A 19,037-nucleotide genomic window follows, 5' to 3' on the forward strand; every position below is an offset into this window, starting at 1 on the left:
GGAGCCCAGGAAATGGCTTGGGGGATCTTTTTCAATACAAAAAAAGGGGATTGTTCATGCTCACCCGAAGAAAAACCTTTTTTCTAGGCAGTGTTTATATTTGGTTGCTTGACCTGAGCAGCTGAAATGCCAATATTCATTAAAAAAAAAAAACAAACACGACTAAGTCTGAAATATTAAAGGGAATTAGAATAGACTTAGAATCCCTTAATGAAAATGAAATTAAATGGATGCATGCTAAAACTAACCAGGACTGAGTGAATGTCTCTTGAGCTTACAGTCCTGTGTGATGGATTCACACTGTGCTAAAAAATGCAGTTTCAGGGGTTACCAACACACTTTGCAAATCATGAAGTACTCTAAAGAGAGGGAGGGGGGAAAGGTCTGTAACCAGCATTTGAAAGTCTCAGTGGAAAATGTATTTTTCATTTCTATATTAACCCGAAATCTAAACTGAAATGAAAGGCTAAATAAATAATCTGCAAGCTAAACTGGAATGCTGTAATTTGAATAAAGTAGGTTTATTTTGTTTTATTTTGGCAAAAAAAGAAGTGGATTTCTGTATAAACACAAGCTGATATTTCATAGAAGCATGGAATAGTTGGGTTGGGAACTTAACCAGTTTCAACCAAGCGATCTGGGCCCCATTGCCACCCATTTCTTTGGTTGCCAAATGCTTCTTTGCACGTGGCTGGGCGTGCTCTGCTCGTTCTTTCAGTTACCAAAATAAAGGATCCCAGCATTTGTCATCTGAGTGTTTAGTTTGTAGCTTAGGCTGAGATGCGTGGCAGTGCAGAGGGGCTGGGGCTGTGGTGTGCCATAGTCTCTGACTGCTCCTGGGGAGCTCTGCAGCCCCCATCCCCCCGCGGGGCACTGAGCCCATTGCCTGCTGTCCCCCCAGGCATCTCCCGGCTGGACGATCAGATCTTCCTCAACAGGAACCCCGGCGTCCCCTCTGTGGTGAAGTTCCATCCCTTCACGCCCTGCATTGCCGTGGCCGACAAGGACAGTATCTGGTAAGGGCTCCTCTGTGCCGTGGCTGTGGGGCTCGTGCTGCTTGTGTCGCTGCTTTAGTGTTGCACCAAGTCCTGCAGAAGGAGCACATGAGCCTGGGTTGAGCTCATTCCTCACAGCTGGGCTTGTGAGGTTTTGCAGAAGGTGGGCCTACGTTGTGAACCAAGTGAGGCTGCATATCGAAGAACAAATTGAATTGCTATACAACGCACGCGGCTTTTAGCTTAGCCGTAACGTAGATCTCTTTGATAGCTTATGCAGAGAGCCAAGAACTGACCTCGTATTCTTTCCTCCCCCAGTTTCTGGGACTGGGAGAAAGGAGAGAAATTGGATTATTTCCACAATGGGAACCCACGGTACACCAGGATCACAGCCATGGAGTACCTGAACGGGCAGGACTGCTCCTTGCTGCTGACTGCCACAGGTAAGCAGAGCAGCTCTGTCTGTGTGGCAGGGCAGGACCTGGGGAGCCTTTCAGAATTCAGGTCCGTGGGAGCTGTGCTGTACCTCTTGCTCTCCCTGCTCTGCATTTGGCCTTTCTCCTTGCCCATGTGGTCTCGGTTGAAGCACGTCCAAGATCAAACTTGAAAATTGCTTCTGGCAACATTGAAATATCTGAACGGCTTATGTAAGTGCTGCAGTGTTCTCAAATAGCAAACAAATCAAACGCTTGCTGAAACCATTTCCAGGCACAGCTTTATTTGTTAGAGCGTTCTGAGGTAGAACCTGGCATGGCAGGTTCACAGCAACCTCCTGTGCCATTTCTTGGGCACTGTGCTTCTTAGCTGGTTAAAAGCTGCTTTCAGAGCTGAAGGGAAAATTGTGCTGCAGCCCAAAGTATGAGGAATCAGGTTTGATTGCTGGTTGAAGTTCAGAGCAGACAAGAATTGTTTTAGGCGCTGAACTTCTCCAATAGTTCTGAGTTTATTGTGCTTCTAGTCCCTGTGTCTCAGCCAGGGAAGAAGTCCTCCAGAATGCCCTGTTACATCATGTAAGGAAGCATGAAGAGCTTTTTCTCATTCACTGGTCTGTAAAGCTGTGAGTAAGAAATGCTTCACTCCCAAGGAACCATTCTAAACCTGTCAGTCTAAGTGTTTTCAATAGCTTTTCAAACTTCATGCTGAAATGTACAGGTTGGGTATAATTAAGAGAGGTGGAAGAGGATTTGAGAGGGCCTTCAGGACATTTTTCTTTCAATTTATTGATTCTTAGCACAGAAGTTTCACAGATGGGGAACAAATTGAGAAAAATACATGATGTACTTGAAAGATTTGCTGCTGATGGGCTGGGCTTTGATTCAGCTTCTTTGTGGGGCTGTATTTTGTATTTAGGAGGGTATTTATGTGGTTCTCAGTGCAGGAGCAAGGAGGACAGAGACAGTTCCTAGAGAAAATTGGTCAAAGAGATGAACGACATCTGATGTCAGGTGTTATTTGTAGGAAGGAGGAAAGTTCCTCTAGAGCAGTTCCCAGCAGAACAATCCTTCAGACTTTATGGAATAAGATTAAAGAAAAAACAACTCTAATAAAAAGTGTTAAGTTCTGGTGAGGCTCTCAGTTCTGGAGTTTGTTACGAGCACAGTGTTGCTTCTGTTCTTTTTATTGTGCACAATTACGAGGGTTGCATTGGCAATGACATGGCATCGTGTTCTCTTCTTTGTGCTTCCCAAGATGATGGTGCCATCAGAGTATGGAAGAACTTTGCAGACCTGGAGAAGAACCCGGAGATGGTTACAGCGTGGCAGGGGCTGTCAGACATGCTGCCAACTACACGAGGTAGGTCCTCTGCCTGGAGGAGGGGAATGGGAGGTCAGAGGTAATTCATGTTGAAATGTTTTTTTTCGTAGGATGAGTACAGTAAAATGGGTTTCTCAACATCAGCCACCGGTAACATCCTTGTTTAACAGTCTCTGCCTTTCTGGAATGGCCTTTGGCCAAGTTTTGTTTCTCATAAAACAAACCACCAAGACTAAAAGTCCAACACAACGACCTCCCATACATGCTGAAGAACAGCTAGAGCAGCCTCTTACTGGGGTGCAGAAGGGCACAAAGTTCTGTCCTTCACAAGCCTCAGAGCAGCTGTCTTGGCCAGGTGTTCCTCTAGCCCGTTCCTAAGGAGAGATCTGTAGAACAACGATGGAACTGCCCTGCTCCTTGTGGCAAGAGTTTGTTCTTCCCTTCTGGGTGGGATAGTGGCTCACATACTGCCTCTTTCCTTCTGATGGGATGCTCAGCCTTCGCACAGCTTTGCATGTTGCACCTCTGACTTCATTTAGCTCAATTCCAGCATTTACTGTCCACTGCTCGTTGTGGGTCAGGAGGTGACAAGGGAATATGCAGTCCAGATCTGGCACTTGCACGACAGCACAGTTAAACATCGAACAGCTTTGGATGCTAGAAAACTTAGAAAAAGATGTAAAAAGAAGCACTGACATCCTGCTGTGCACAGGATGAAACCAGAAGAGTAGGTTAGGTAATCCTGAAGTCTGTTTTAAGATATTAAAGGAGATGGACATTCTGTCCTTCTGAGACCTGATAATGTACTAATGCTCTAATGGGGTTTCTCTATCACTTGAATAGTTTTAACCAAGGCTAACAGGTTTTTCTAGATGTGCTGTAGTTCAATCAGTGCTTGTGGGATTAATGCAGGAATTGCTGGGTGAGATTCTCTGGCTTGTGCTGTGCGAGAGGTCAGATAGGATGACCACCATCACTCATTCTGACCTTAAAATCTGACAGTTCTCATTTCAGAGCTTGTGGCTCATCACAGGAGTCTGACACAGCTCTTTTAGCTATTCATTGGATTTTACCAGTGCTGCCTTGTTGAGCTCGTATCTGCTGTTTTCCTTAATACCTCCTGTTTCGTCTCCGGCGTTTTAGGAATGAGGAACTGCATTTGAGGTAACGTTAGGCTCTGTGCCTCACTGCAGTATGTGTGCAGAACTGATGAGAAGCTGCTGGATGTCTGCAGCATACTGAGAAAATTGCCATGGTCCAAACTTGCTCTTTGCAGAGATGTCAATAAAAGCAGGATGAAAACAGTGGTGATGCACGGCGTGCGTTCGTCCGTAGGCAGAGAGGAAAGTATCCTGCAGTCATCTCAAGTTGCCCTTTGTAGTGTCATTCAGTTGGTCCGTGTTCCTTTCTTGCCAACAAGTTTTCATGAAGGATGTCGATTAACATTTACCATCCCTGGGCTCTGAATCTTGCTTCCTTGGTGATGGACTCAGCTGAACAGCTGATGCCTGGGAATTCCCCTGGACTGCTCTTACATCTTCTTCTTGCTGCATCATCACTCGTGTTCAGGGAAGATGCTGACAGCTGTAGACTGAACTCCTTCAGGCTAACTCCATTTTCCTGCCTTGCTTCCTACGTGTACCTTATATAAGGACATAGCATTTGCTGACTTCACCTTCTTCTCTACAGGGCTTTAATGTAGAAGAAAGGGTTGTTAGAGAGCAGTGATGTTTGACGTTGCAAAATAGGTTAAGAGCTGAGCAAGAGCTGATTTAGCTCTAAGAGTTGAGAGTTTACACTTGCCAAAACAAGTGTGCCGAAACTTGTATCTGTTCTCTTAAGATGTTTTTGCCTTTTCTTTCAAGTAAGGCCTTAGGAAGTCTGGGCCCTGTTTCCCTTGCCTTTCACCTTTGAAGCAATAGAACTAGGTTCAGAAGAAGAAAAGGGCAGATTTTTGTGGAGAGAGAAATAACAGTACTCAGTTCAAAAGAGCTATGTGGATCAAGTCCCCTTGGAAATGAGGCTCTCTATTGAACAGTTATCTTTTCCTGCCAAGACTTGAGTTGTGGTCCAGCGCTGGCTCATAAAACTGAAGATGCATCTTTGAAGCTGCAGAGCTCAGGAGTTTTGCTGGGGTTTGTGTGCTCCCACTATTGATTTCCTTCTCTCCACTCCCATCCTTTTCCCCAATGTCAGACTCATCTCTGAATTTAACAGTCTTGTTGCAAGCAGAATACTGACTTGTAGGCAGTTTTCCCTCTTATAAAAGGAAGGAGGAATACACAGTACCTAAATACAGCCTTTGGAAACTTGAAGGCATCACTGGCTTGTCAAAGGAATGGGGTATTGACAATAACAGATGCTCAGAGACTGTGATGGGGGATGATACAGGGTGAGGCACAAAGCTTAACCTCTTGCACTCCTCCAGACCTTCCTTGTGCTGTGCAGCCCGAGGTGAAAGAACTGAATGCACCGAGTGCTGAGCTGGGTCAGATGCTCTCGCTCAGAAATAGCTTGACCCCAGCTCATTGCACATCAGTCGGCTTGAGTGAGACTCAGGGCTGGTGGATCTTAAACATTGGTAAACTGCTGTGTGGGCAGTTGACTGTGCTGATTTTGATCTTAATTAGATCTGCGTCTGCATGCACGATGTGCCAAGAAAGCCTCTTTAAGTCAAAATTAAAGATGCATCGGTACCAGGTGCTCTGGTGTAATGCAGTGTTACTTCTCACATGACAAACACGAGAGACAGGAGGATCTGAGAAAAAGGCAGAAGATGTTGTCAGTGGCCATAGTGTTTCAAGGCAGCATAAATTCTGCAGAAAAGCTGTAGGAGAAGCCAAGCAGTTCTGGAATGTGCTCCCAGCTGCCCTTGGGCTGCTCCCCTCCAGCTCTGTGTGTGTGATGCACCCACGCTGTGCTCTGTCAGTTCCATGGGAGCTGCAGTTCCCCACTGGTACCAGGGCTGTGCAACCTGGGCTCTGGCCCTGGCTCTCCTCTCACTCAGAGCTCAGTGCAGCTCCCGAGATCTCCTCGTTCAAGAGGAAATGTCAGACCTGCAGGCATGGTGTGTGCACAGCCACTGGTCCTGGGAAGGGGCTGTGACCGAACTAATGCTGCTCAGGATGGAGGCATGTGCTGCTCTCGATGCTTCTGCTTCTCTCTCTTGTCCTGTCCTTTGCTTCGATTTGCTTTTTCTAATCCTGTTGTAAGATTTGTTTTGCTCTGGCTTGACCCGTGGTGTCACCCCTAATCCCTGTCTTCTCACAGGTCTGGCCCGAAGGGTTTCAATCTATCTTGACAGAAGTAAGCAGGGAGGTGAGTGCTTTCTTTCCTGTTCCTATGGCTAGGCGGGGTGGGAAGGAGCTCCTTGTCCACGTCTGGTTGGTTGGTTGGTTGGTTTTTGGCGTTGTTTGGAATGATTGCTGGGTCCTCGTGGCTCCTGGAAGGCTTTGCTGCTCCTCCCTCTCCATTCCTCATGCTGTGTGTGTCTGTGATGGCTGTGAGCAATGCGGGGACGGTGCTGTGAGCTCTGGGTGAGCTCAGCCCGGCACTGAAGGAAAGGATAAAGATCCACAGGTCTGCATCATCTGCTGAGCTCTGCGCAGGAAGCGTGGGCAGTTTTCTGGGAGGCAGAAATCTCTCTTTCTTGGAAGATCTCAAAGCATCCCCAGGCAAAGGAGTTTGGAAGACAGGTTCCAAATGCAAGAGGCCATTAAGCTGATGTGGATTTTGCTGGGATTATTTTGTAATACACTTTTGCTATAAAGATCACTTCAGAGAGAGAAGCTAAAGAATCTCACCTAGCAGGCTTAGGAGAGTGAACTTAGTCCTTTGGCAGGGAAATGCCCGGTAAATGGTACAGGTTCTGTTCTTTCATGTGGCAGGGAGGTAGATGAGCCCCCAGCCTCCTGCTGTGGGACCCAGCGCTGCGTGGCACCAAGCCTGACCCCTTCTTGCTGCTGGGAAGCAGATGGCTGACATGCCAGCATCTGTGTGCACACACATACGTGGGGTGAGTGCTGACGTGATGCTCCTGAGCTGCTCTGCAATTATCGATCTTTGCTGACTGATATGAGCCAAGCACATCCGTAGTGATCAACAGAACGGAAATGGTTGCGGGGGTGTGCGATGCAGAGCTCTTTAGCTGGAGGTCTTTGCAGATCCCTCTTCGGAAGCAAAGCACTGCAGTTGAAATTAGCAAAGCTGATGTGTTGCTTTCATCATTGTGGCTCAGAAATCTATTCATCATTGTTTCGCTCAGAAATCTATTCTCAAATGGAAAGGCTGAGATTAGCAAGGCGTGGCTGCAGGGAATTCCCTGCTTGGTAATGCAGGCATCCGAGAGCAGCGTAAGGAAGGGACAGCAACTCTCTTGTTGGATCAGTGCTGCTAATGCCAAGCAACTGCACTGCATCCCTGCAACTGCAAGCAAATACCTGGGAATCAATACGAAATATTCACGATCTCTTCTCGCCTGCTAAGGAAATCTTAAAAGCACATGAGGTTCGCCATTCATTTGGCAGCAGAATGCATCACTATTTCATCACTAGAGCACCAAAAATCCATTCTCTTTGCCCAGTCTCCTGTGGGGATTTTACTGAATGGAAGCTAAGGGGCTGTCTCTTCATTCATGCCTCGCTCTGCGCAAATGGCTGCACTGCAGATCTCTGGTACGTTGGAGAAAGACCAATGGTTTAATGATGGTGCAGGTCACATCGGGCCACCGAGTGCAGATCAGCAGCAGAATCCCTCACGTCCGTGTGAGCTGCATTGCCTCCGTCCCCAGGGCCCCCCGAGTGATACAGGGAGATGTGTTAACCAGGGGATGTATGTCCAACCTGCATGCACTCCCATCCATCGCTGCCTCGTGGGAGCTGTTGGCCCCAGTAGGTAAACAGCCGTCATCTGTCGTACCTCAAGCAAATTTCTACTTACGCCAAGCAAGAAAGAAGAAGCACATGCTTGCCAGCTCCCTGCTTCCTTCCTGCTCTCCTGGGGCTTCCCTAACAAAGTGAAGGACGTCAGTACCTGCACTGCAGAAATACGGGGCCGTGCCCTCTGGGGCTGTGCTCTGCTTTCAGTCACGCTGCTGCTCCTGCGCTCCGTAACCCTGCAGGTGGGAGAGGGAGAAGAAGAGGCAGCCTGGGGGGTCTCAGCACCTGAGGGGATCCGGGGGTGTCTGTGCCCCAGGGAGGCTGCAGCCAGCAAATGGTTCAAGGATCAGAATCACACTGAGGTTGTGCTGTAGAGCAGGGGGGAAGGTAAAGTGAGCCCACACCTCCCGGAGCCTGGGGGTAAGTCCCATAGGAACAAATTTGGGAGAAACGCCTGAGTTCTGGTTACAGAAATAACGTAATTGGAGATGTTGCAGCTCCAGGGGTTTGTGTGCATTTCCAACATCGCAGGTCCTGCTCTCCCTCGCTGTGCGTAGTCCTTGGCATGAGGAGAGTGACACTGACTGAAGGATACTGTGAGAATTAATGAGGTGAGGTCACGCAGCCCTCCCACTGCCAAATGGAGGGGAAGGCAGCGCTGTGCCTCACTGCTCAGCCACGGGGGTCTGTGGTCAGAAATCATCCATCACAGTGCAAGGTGCTGCTGTCTGTGGGCTGTGCAGGTGTTCCTGATGGTGCCTGGTGCAGGCTGCCCACATTCAGCCATGATTAAAAAAATAAGCACAGACACCAGAAGGCAGCTGTTTTCAACATTGCTGTTATTTATTGAAACTTATACAGGGAACAGTCCCCATGAGACACATATCTGATGCACGGGGGGAATCCTGGGGGAGCAGCCATAGGAAGTTACAGCCTCAAGAGCGGCTGCTTTGCTCATCATCTCCCATCACACAGCACTGCAAGCACTTGTGCTAAATGGCTCAGGAACAGCAACAACCACCTCATTTTTTTCCCCCTGCATTGTGGATGATTTATCACTTGTTACCTGGAAACACATCATTCCTTACAAGATAACCTTAATCTTAGCTAACGATGCTTTCGGGGAACTGCATTGCTGGCTCCCGGTCCTGCAGGTGCGTGGTCTCAGGTGTGTCAGGGGCCGTGTGGGGTCACAGCTCGAGGGGCTGCATGGGGTCACCCCTCTGTGCCCCACTTCTGTAAGCAGGAGGAGCTCAGGAGCAGGGCTGCAGGTACCCGCAGGATGCTTTTCCTTTCTGCTTCAGTGAGGCCGAAGCATCCTGCAGCCACCAGCCAGCGCTCAGCAGGTGAGTCCTGGAGAAGGACATCCGTTAATTAAAAAGGAAATTATAATTAGCAGTAAGTCTCTGTTTTCCCCTCATCCTAAAACACTACGATTTAACATGTAGACGTGAGCCAGCGTTCTGTGTTCCCCCCATGACGCCATTTGCCCTTTGCTGGAATAGTTCCGCTCTTTCTGTTTCGTTTCTGGCAGTCGGTGCCGCTTCAGCCGCAGCGTCGGAAGGCGCCCTCCCGCGCCACTCGCAGCCGAACACCCGCGCTGTGTCACAAAGGTTTTTTCTCCCCGCGGCCGCATTTAAGCCGCGGTTTCGCGCGCCCGCCGCACCCGGCCATTCTACTCGGCGCCCGCGCGCCCTCTGCAGGCGGCACCGGCTGCTGCTCCTTGGTTGGCGAAGTGTTTTTAACGCTCCCATGGAGTGTTTTTAATGAATCAAAGCATCCCTGTAACCCTGTGTAGCTTTGGGTTGGTCAGCCTTTGCGGCATAAACAGCGAAGGGTGGTTGGTGCTCAGCTCTCTGCTTTTAGCAACATGTATGCACGCTGTGGTGGTCCAGAAGTTCCCTCTAATGAAACGTACAAGCATTGTTCCTTGGAGGGTTCCCCTCCTAATGAAGGGTTTTGTTGCAGTTAATTCCCGGGTCCAAGCACTGCTGTGTTCTGACAGCAGTGTGCTCTGTGTGGGCTGAGGGAGCTCACTCAGTGGCTGTGGGGCACGTTGTTCCCTGACTGGAAGGGAGGTGGGAATTTGCAGAGGGAGTCTCTGCAAATTGCCATACCAGCAAAGATCACCGGTTCACACAGGCTGCCAACCTGTCCGTGTGCAGATGCCAAAATCAGGTGTTAGGGATATCCATTCTGTGATGCAGGAGGCTTACATGAGGACTTCTGTGCAAACTTCAGCCAGCAATCAGTTTGTGCCCTCGAAGATGAGGATCAGAAACTCTCACAGATGTATTTTAGGCAGTGTAATTGCCAAACCTGTTGTATAGCAAATTGGTTTTTACTCCTAGCAATGTTTAGGTCGGTACCCTGCAGCACTGCTGTTAGTATTTCTTGTTCAGAAGCTTCTCTTAAAATGAGGGATCACAGCAATGCAGAGGATCAGATGTTTTGCTGTGTGTGATGCCGCCACTTTGGCCTGCTTCAGTCTTTGCTGGGTGCAGCGTTCTGTGTGGGGTGGGTGGTTTATGAGGACCCCTGCAGGGCCGTGTCTGCCCCACGGGTTTACATTCTGCACCCAGGCTTTCCTAAGCATTTCCTCCAGCCAAGAAGTAGAGGCCATAAACTGGACTCAAATCCAGGACCACGTGCTGTGATCCCATTTGGAGTTGTGTGGATGTGTGTATGCAGTTGCAGATTTCCTGTAGCAACAACAGATTCCGTGGCCTTGTGCTACGGACGCTGGGCTGTAAGTAGTGCACATCTGCCTCTGCTGACTTGGGGAGTAATTTACATACCCTGCCTTTGTTTTCTCCTAGGAGCAGGAATGGTGGTCGACTGGGAACAAGAGACTGGGCTGCTCATGACCTCGGGAGATGTGAGGATAATCCGCATCTGGGACACAGACCGGGAAATGAAAGTGCAGGTAAGATCCACGCGTGTCCCCCTCGGCATTTCCCTCCAGGAACACTCCCACACTGCTGCCCGCACGCAGGAGAGCTGCTGGGGTGTCCTGTGAGCAGTGAGCACACGGCTCTGCATCTGCAGCAGGTTGCTGAGTGAGGTTGCCGTGCTGCAGAGAACAGGAAGGCTTGTTTCCAGACTTCCTAGAAATAATCAACCCTGGATAAATGCTGCCGTGCTTTAACCCTGCAAAGCAGGATGATTAGGCCTATGTTAATCTTAATTACTTTCACTTTTTTTTTTTTCCTGTGTAAACTAGAAAACATCAAAATTCAGGAGGTGAAAATCTTTGAAATGATGAGGACGAGTGATTGTGCTGCAAGCATCTAAAAAAGAGTTTGTTTTTAATTACAAAGAGTGGTGGTGTTGAAATTGGAGTGGTTGGAACTTCCTGACTCAGTAACACTGGAAAACTGAAATTCAGCACAAAGAGCAGAAAGCGATGTAAGCTGAGCTAACAAAGGTGCTTCCCACTCTTTGAACTGCAAAAAGTGAACCTCTGGAAGCACTTTGGATGTAGCTGAAGAAGCAAGTACCTCATTTTCACTTCTGCTGCTTGTTCCTGCTTCAAAGGCGTGCTCTGCTTTCAGGCAGTTAGCATGGCTGGCTCAAACAGCCCTGGAGTTGGGTGATCCAGCCAGCAGCTCCTTCACTCAGCTGTGAATAGCAGCTAGGAAAGGTGAATATGTGCGACAACAAAAATAGGACTGAAGTGTGAAATTAGCTAATGCAGCTCTAACGTGCCTCCTGATTGTTATCCCACTTTTGCAGCATTGCTTAGTTCTTACTTGTTGTAACTGAAAATGTTTTTCTTCATGCCAACCATAGGCATGATTCCGAGCAATTCTTTTGCTTATGGCAAGCAGAAAGAGGGAAGCAAACAGCATCGGAGTGAGGGTGCACCACGTGCTCTCCCAGCACAGCTCCTTGTGAGCTCCAGCTTTCTTCCTTCGTGTCATTTCTTTTAGTGCACACAGTGTCTGCCATCTAAGGAGAACACCTGAATGCTTGTCACTGCTAGGTGGCACGGCACTGTGCAAGGCTGTGTCTGCTCTCACACTGCTCCAGAGCTGCAGAGGCACACAGACTGTAATGACTGTGACATGTTTAGTTTTGGGTTTATATGTGTTCTTGTATGTGCCATTAGAAGCTACATTCATCTTCCTTGATTAAAGTCCTCCAAACATTTACCACCCTGCCTGCCGTCCTGGTGGCTTTCACAGCTTACACCTGACAAAGATGGTTCATGGAGAAATAACCCCTCTGGCAATTTGTTTTATCTCAGTAAATACACTTAGTAGAGGATAATATGAACTTTTCCTTCCCAAAACAGACTGCACCTTGCTTTTCACAAAAAGGGGAATTCCTCCCCTGGGCTCTTTGGGATGAGCTGTGGGACGCGCAGCTCTATCACACACTGCAGTGACCATCATCTCCAGGGCCACCACTCCCACTTCTGGTCTATCCAGAGAGTCCGGAGGAAGGCTGCACCAATGCAGTGCCACGGTTTAACCGTGGTTTGGTTTTGAACTGATGTACAGAATGGGGAAAGGAGGAGGAGGAGGAGAACAGGGATGTGTCTGGCTTAGCAGCCTGCCCCTCATGCCTCCTCCTGGGGGCTGCAGGCTGAAGACAGCCTCGGTGTCAGCTGGACTTTGTGTGCTCTCTCTGCAGGACATCCCCACCGGGGCAGACAGCTGTGTGACCAGCCTGTCGTGCGACTCCCATCGGTCGCTGATCGTGGCAGGGCTGGGTGACGGCTCCATCCGCGTGTTCGACCGCAGGATGGCTCTGAGCGAATGGTAATCCCTGTGCTGCCCTGCTCTGTGGGACCCTCGCCTTCCCCCCACTGTGCCTTCACCACCTCTCCCCTCTCTGCTTATTCCTCAGCCGTGTCATGACCTACAGAGAGCACACAGCCTGGGTGGTGAAGGCGTACCTGCAGAAGCATCCTGAAGGCAACATCATGAGCGTCAGGTAGGAGAGATTTCACTGTTGGAGCTGTTTTGCTTTGCTGCTTAAAATCCGCCTCTGGTATTTCAGGAGCTAAAAGTGTAAAGAGTTTGACAGTTGCTTCAGTAATTAACTCCTGCTGCGAACTTGGTGGCGAGAAGGCAAAAAGAAAGGCAGAGCTTTCTTTGGAAGCCTGTTAGTGAGGTCTGAGAGTAAACAAGAAAGTATCTGTGCTGAAATCACTATCACGAGGCGTGTGAGGGAGGCATCGAGTGAACCAGAAACCCAAGCTAGATATAGCATCATTATGTTGTTGTTCTTTATTGCCAGCATCTTTGTGGGGTCATTTGAGATGGAACGCGAGAAGGAAGGAGGTTTATGTTGCATCTGTTGGGCATATTGCTGCGCAGGATTACTTCGCCATCTAGCAATTTTCTACACATAAATCCATTTCTGCAGCCTGGTAAATACTGCATAGAGCAGCATATACTTATTTGGCCATTAAAGAACAACAGATTATAATTTATTGTCACGATGCTGCTGTTTGCACACAGAGAGGCTCTTTTTTACTTGGTCACAAAATGCAAACAAACCCATTTTCTGTGATGCAGAACTTTCCTGAAGTGGGGGATGGGTCAGCAAAATAATCACTAAGATTTTTCAGAAGGAGACTTCAGTGACATGGCTGCCAGATTTGTCAGGCTCACATACGAGAGTTTTTAATCTTCCTTTCTCTAATCTCTTTCAACAATCCCAGGGCTCAGGCCTGCATGCTTGGCCAGCCTGTATCTGAAGGCTCATTTTTCCCACTCCTCGATGTGCTCACCAGCAAATGATGCTGTTTCTCAGGATTGAAAGGGTATGAGGACGTGGTGTGCCTCAGCAGACAGGTCTGGTCTCATTCTGGAGGCAAACCCCATTGCTCTCACTTTCTCCCACTTCACTCTCTCATTCATTTGACATCAAGATCCGTGGAGGGGGAACGACTGTTTACATGGGTGGATAGTGATAGGACAAGGGGGAATGGTTTTAGGTTAGATATTAGGAGGAAGTTTTTCACCCACAGGGTGGTGAGGCACTGGAACAGGTTGCCCAAGGAGGCTGTGGATGCCCCATCCCTGCAGGCATTCAAGGCCAGGCTGGATGTGGCTCTGGGCAGCCTGGGCTGGGGGTTGGCGACCTGCACACAGCAGGGGGTTGGGACTGGATGAGCGCTGTGCTCCTTTTCAGCCAAGGCCATCCTATGATTCTGTGATTCTATGATCCAAGGAAAACAAACTGTAGGTCACAGAAGATTCTGGTGTAACTATTTCCTAAAAAATACTGTGAGGCACTGCATTGCTTATGGAGTAATTCTCTGAGTAACAGAAACTTCATCTGGACCAGAGATGGGAGTGTTGAAGACAGAATGGCTGGCTCTGACCTGGGTCCTGTGGCCCTCATTGCTCAGCACTGGTTCACCACATGATGCATTAAATGAATGTACTCTATGTTTCATCTCTCTCAAGTAGTATTTCCATCCGGTATTCTGGATGTAAATTAACCTGGAGTTTAATTTGTCTTGAATTTAATTATGTGACAGCTGGAGTTGCAGCTTCTTATGATGGTAGAAGTAATCCTGTATAGCAGCTTTTGATGAGTATTAGATATTCTGGAGGTAAGAAAACAGGAGGCAATATACTTCTTAATGTTTTTTCAGTTGTTCTGAACTCTGTAATGTGACTGACAGTTGTACACAATCACCAGGGACTTGAGAGGGGAAAAAAAAAGCACTTCAAAAGTTGTGGTGTCAGAACCCTTACATGTGCTGCCAGGAGAGTAAGGCCAGATGAGTGACCCTGCCTTTAGTATCCGTGAGAGATCTGTGCCTGTCCCTGCAGTCTGTTCTAAGGAGCGCAGAGGAGCAGATGAGCCTTCACAAAATCTTCAGCCCTCTGTTCCAGGGCTATAGGAGATGTGTCCTCTTGTAACAGATGGGATTCTACTCGGTTATTTTGGAGACATCACTTAACAACAAGAAATCGTTTGTGTTGGAGAGGTGCTCGATTTACCAAGCACGGCATCTTGTCACTGCTGCTATTGCTTTCCCCATCTTCTCCTCTCTCATAAAGCCACAAGTGGAGCTGACACAGCCTGGGTGTTAAGCAGTGTTTGTTATGTGGGGTCTACAGATCGCTCTGGGCGGCGGGGATGTGCTCCTGTGTGCAGACATTCGGTGTAATGGATTGTACCAGCAGATCCCATCTGGTTACAGTTTTCTAACCCAATTTTCTGCTGCGAAAAGGAGAAGGAATTTGGTTCTGACATGTAGCTTAGTGCATTGGAGACGACGTAACAGTAGAGGCACTCGTACTCGGGGCTGGGCTGTAAGTGATCAAAGTACGAACGGATCGCTCCCGAGGGCAGAGGCAGAGCTGTTTGCACGGCACTTAGTGCTTTGTGGATGGTACCAAACATCAACGACATCAGTGGAAATTCAGCTGCATTGGCAGAGGAGGCAGTGGTGCGTGTCCTCTGTCTGCTAACCTTCTGCTGGGGGCGGTCAGCTTGCAGGCAGGCTGTGCTTGAGGGCTGCAGGACCTGGCCTGGGTACGGCCTGATGTTGTGAACCTCCTGTGTTGGCAGTGTGAACGGAGACGTGCGCTTCTTCGACCCCCGGATGCCAGAGTCCATGAAGGTCCTGCAGATAGTCAAAGGGCTGACGGCCCTTGATATTCACCCACAAGCCAACCTCTTTGCATGGTAAGTTCTTGTTTTGCCTCTTGCATCCCTGGAGTGAGAAGAGAGGAGGATTTGTCACTGCAACCTCACCCATGGGTTAACTAGTTTTAACCTCACCACAAAAAATGCAGCTTTGTTCCCAGTTATTTTCTGCCTTCCACGCAGCAGCAAAACCTCTGCACTGGTGGCAGAGTGGTGCTATAGGGTCTCACGTTCCTACGTATGTGTGGGCACAGAGCAAGGACCAGCACCCACTCTACAGCACATGTAAGCACAGCTCTCCGTGTTTCCTGTCTCAATCCCACAGTGTAACAGGTAACTGTGGTTGGAGCCTTTCTGCAAATCTCTCTCCTGAGGTTGCCATGGTACAGTTAATGTTGGTCTCACTGCTTGTAAGAGCTGCTTGCACACCAACCTGATGGGCAGCTCAGCCCTCCACAGCTGAAAAAGGGCTGGAGGCAAAATATCGGTGTTACCACACTGCTGTCAATAACACCATCCTCTCTGGGTTCCTTTCAGTGGCTCAATGAATCAGTTCACTGCAATCTACAATGGAAACGGTGAGCTGATCAACAATATCAAATACTACGATGGTTTTATGGGACAGAGAGTCGGAGCCATCAGCTGCCTGGCTTTCCATCCTCACTGGGTCTGTATTCTCTTCTTGGATTTTGGAATTTGCATTTCTCAGTTAAAGTTGAGACCCCCCAGCACAGAGCAGAACTGTCCCTGTTTTCTGAATGTCTTTGAGCCCTTTGCCCAGATCCTCTTCCAGTCAATTTCACATGACTGTGCAAAGGTCCCAGCAGTGGACCTGGGTCTGCCACGGAGCAGACCAGCACACAGCTCCGAGCTGCTGAGCCCTTTTGACCCGTGGCTCAGCTTGCTGTGCTGTCGCCATCGCTCTGGGTCTGCAGCCTTGTGTGGCTCCGTGGTTCTCACCACAGAAATCCTCCATGGTGCTTTTGCCTGCAGCTGCCTGCAGAGGGACAGTCTCTCACTTCCAAGCACTCTGTGCTTATTTATTCCATGCCTCCTCTGTTTCAGACGGCAGGTTTGCCCGGGTGTCTCTGGGGCTGCTTTTACACCGTCACTTACGTAAGGCTGTAGGAAGACCTAATGCTGTGCAGCAGAAAAACAAAGCAATCAGAGGTCTGCAAAAGCTAAAGGCACACACAGGCTGTCCTGCAGCTGGAGGCTGGGGGAGAAGTGGCTGAACGTTTGTGTTGCTCTTCGAATCAGCAAACTCACAAAACCCTCTCCAGCCCAGGTCTCCTTAGCAGGGTTATTCCTGGCCCTCTCAGAGCAGGGATTGTTAATTTTCAGCCCAGATGACTGTTCCTAACGAGCAGATTTGCAGCCATTTAGAAAAATTATGTTACAGGTTGGCAACTAATAGCCACCATAATTTTTTTTCTCTGGCTGGAATGGGCACATAACTCTGTGGGACAACGTAGGTGCTGGCAGAAACGTCGTCAGAGCTGCGTTCAGAGCTTTCCAGCATCTGGGCATTACTGCTGGAAATGTCACCCATTACCACACACCAGCTGTTGACACATTTATCCCCCTTTGCCCTTTCCACAGCCTCACCTGGCAGTCGGGAGCAATGACTACTACATCTCGGTGTACTCGGTGGAGAAGCGGATCAGATAACGGCTCGTGGCAGCGCAGTCCCAGCAGGCAGTGCCTGCCTCACCCGCAGTGTACATAGCGAGATTCTCGACTTGAATGTTTCGTGTTGGCTGCTGCTGCAACCCGTGACTTGAACGTTTTGGTTCTGACTTAGCTACTGATGATTTGGGCGAGGGGAAGAGAGACAATCTCCTACTATTGTTATTATTATTTTTTTTTCATCTGTATCCTCTCAAAGCTGCAGAAAAAGGAATATTTTATTTTTGTTTCCGGTGGTTGGCTTCTCTGTTAGAAACACAGCTCCTGAGCTTTGGATGAGGCAGTGCCCTCGAAGAAGTTTCTTTGTTTTGATCTTTGCTTCCTCGTTTTGCTGGAGCGTCGTTCAGGACTGACGTCAGGACTCACTGCAGCTCTGTGAGTCCCAGCTGACAGAGGGACCCCTCCAGTGCCACCGCCCTGTGCCAAACAGCCAGCCCTCAGCCAGCCCTGGGCTGCCTGCCTGCAGAGCTGCACGGCTCCAGCACTGCCCAGGGTGGGCAGGGGACGCAGGGTGAAATCTCCGTTATGTGACCCTTGTTCTCATGTGGTTTCCCTTCCCCTGGAAGAGAGAGAAGACCACACGACAGAGAAGGAAGGCAGAGATCCTGAGGAATGGAGCCTGGGGAGAAGACAGGAGCAGGGCAGGATGCCACCGCGTCGTAAGGTTGCACGTACAGGACAAGGGGGAAGAAAGCATGGCCATCTCTGTCATCCCAGCCCATCTGGAGCATGTCACTCATGTAACCACTTTCCACCCGAGCACACGGTGCAGGCTGGGGTATCTCAGTCACAGTGCTGCAGTCACTGTCCTTTTGCCCACAGTGAACTCTGCAAACACTCTTGTGGATCTTCTGCCCAGCAGAGCTGAGAGGAGCCAAGCTCAAACCACAGGCTTTCCTCTCGCTCCACGTGCTAAAATTCAGCGAGGTGTTGGACATTTGCACATTGCAGGCTGCTTGCATGCAGTACAGACATGGTGTGTGCGTGGCTGTGGCTTGTCCATGTCCCTGCAGAATGGGGTACATAACCACACGTGGTCTGAGCACAAAGGAATCACTAAAGAGAGGGAGGACAGTAAGTCTTCCTGCTTGGAGCAAGCAGCTTTGTCCCAGCTCCCCAGGGAACAGGCAGCTCTGTTATCTGCACCTTCTGAGTCTGTAATGAATGTTTCTATCCCTTAAAGCCCAGAATGTGTCTGGAGATCAGTGTGGGGAAGAGAGATGCAAAGCCAAAAGGCAGATTTCTTTCAAGTGCTGCTGAGGTGCAATTTCCCTGGCCAAGAACGGGACTTGCACTGTGCAAAAATCACTGTGGCCGCAGAGGTTGACTTCCTAAACCCAAAGTCCCCAGGTTCCCTTCCAGCTGCACCGGTGGGTCTGCAGGCTCTCAGCACGCTGCCAGAGATGAGGCGGACGGTGATGGAGAGGAGAGAAACGTTCCCTTACTGTGTGAATGGCAGCTTCCCCTCTGCCACGGCTCTGACCCTCCCTGCACACCTGATAACGTCGTTCCCTGTGTTTGCAGGCAGCTGGGTCGTGGAATCTGCCCAGTGGCTCTGCCAGGCTTGCAGGGAGGCTGCCCACAAAATGCTGCATGCACCTCTGGATGCTCCTTGTGCTGAGCTTCCTTGAACTGCGTGGGCAGAGCAGTGCTGAGGGCTCAGTGCTGACCCCACAAAGGGCCCCTCCGCAGGTCCGCGGCTCAAAGGCTTTAAACTAAAGGAAAAACTACCTAAAAGTCCACTTCTGAGTTACCAGATGTTACTGATGATCTAACAGAGCTGTGCCTCCCGCGCCGGGGGCTCTGCGTAACCAATTAACATACACAGCTTGAAAGCAAACAATAGACTTTTTAACTTCTATCAGTGTATTTGTCAAAGGAGTGAGAACTGCCTGGCACGAGGGCACGTGGCCACCACGAGGTGGGTTTGTGGCTACCTGGCCTGGTGTAGCTGTCATCCGAGCACAGTCTGTGTTGGGGGCTGCGTGTTCACAGCTGTGATGCAGAGATTCAATCATGGAGTTTAAGCGAGGGTCTGGAGAGCATCCTACCTAAAAGTTCACTTATCTCTATTTATTTTACAAAAATTTAAAATATATAT

At 49.3% G+C, this 19,037-nt stretch overlaps 1 protein-coding gene across 1 annotated transcript in view; it reads left to right on the forward strand.

The window, feature by feature from the left end:
- Positions 1 to 19,037, forward strand: part of RPTOR (regulatory associated protein of MTOR complex 1) — a 75,295-nt gene extending 56,258 nt beyond the window's left edge. The window contains exons 22-31 of the mRNA XM_010721427.2: positions 902 to 1,016; positions 1,314 to 1,438; positions 2,685 to 2,789; positions 6,021 to 6,068; positions 10,447 to 10,553; positions 12,266 to 12,393; positions 12,482 to 12,568; positions 15,170 to 15,286; positions 15,785 to 15,914; positions 16,850 to 19,037. Coding sequence (XP_010719729.1) covers positions 902 to 1,016; positions 1,314 to 1,438; positions 2,685 to 2,789; positions 6,021 to 6,068; positions 10,447 to 10,553; positions 12,266 to 12,393; positions 12,482 to 12,568; positions 15,170 to 15,286; positions 15,785 to 15,914; positions 16,850 to 16,918 — 1,031 coding nt within the window. The 3' untranslated portion in view covers positions 16,919 to 19,037. The remainder of the gene's footprint in view (positions 1 to 901; positions 1,017 to 1,313; positions 1,439 to 2,684; positions 2,790 to 6,020; positions 6,069 to 10,446; positions 10,554 to 12,265; positions 12,394 to 12,481; positions 12,569 to 15,169; positions 15,287 to 15,784; positions 15,915 to 16,849) is intronic.

The sequence above is a fragment of the Meleagris gallopavo genome, chromosome 20 (genome assembly GCF_000146605.3).
Source record: "Meleagris gallopavo isolate NT-WF06-2002-E0010 breed Aviagen turkey brand Nicholas breeding stock chromosome 20, Turkey_5.1, whole genome shotgun sequence".
Taxonomy (NCBI): domain Eukaryota; kingdom Metazoa; phylum Chordata; class Aves; order Galliformes; family Phasianidae; genus Meleagris; species Meleagris gallopavo.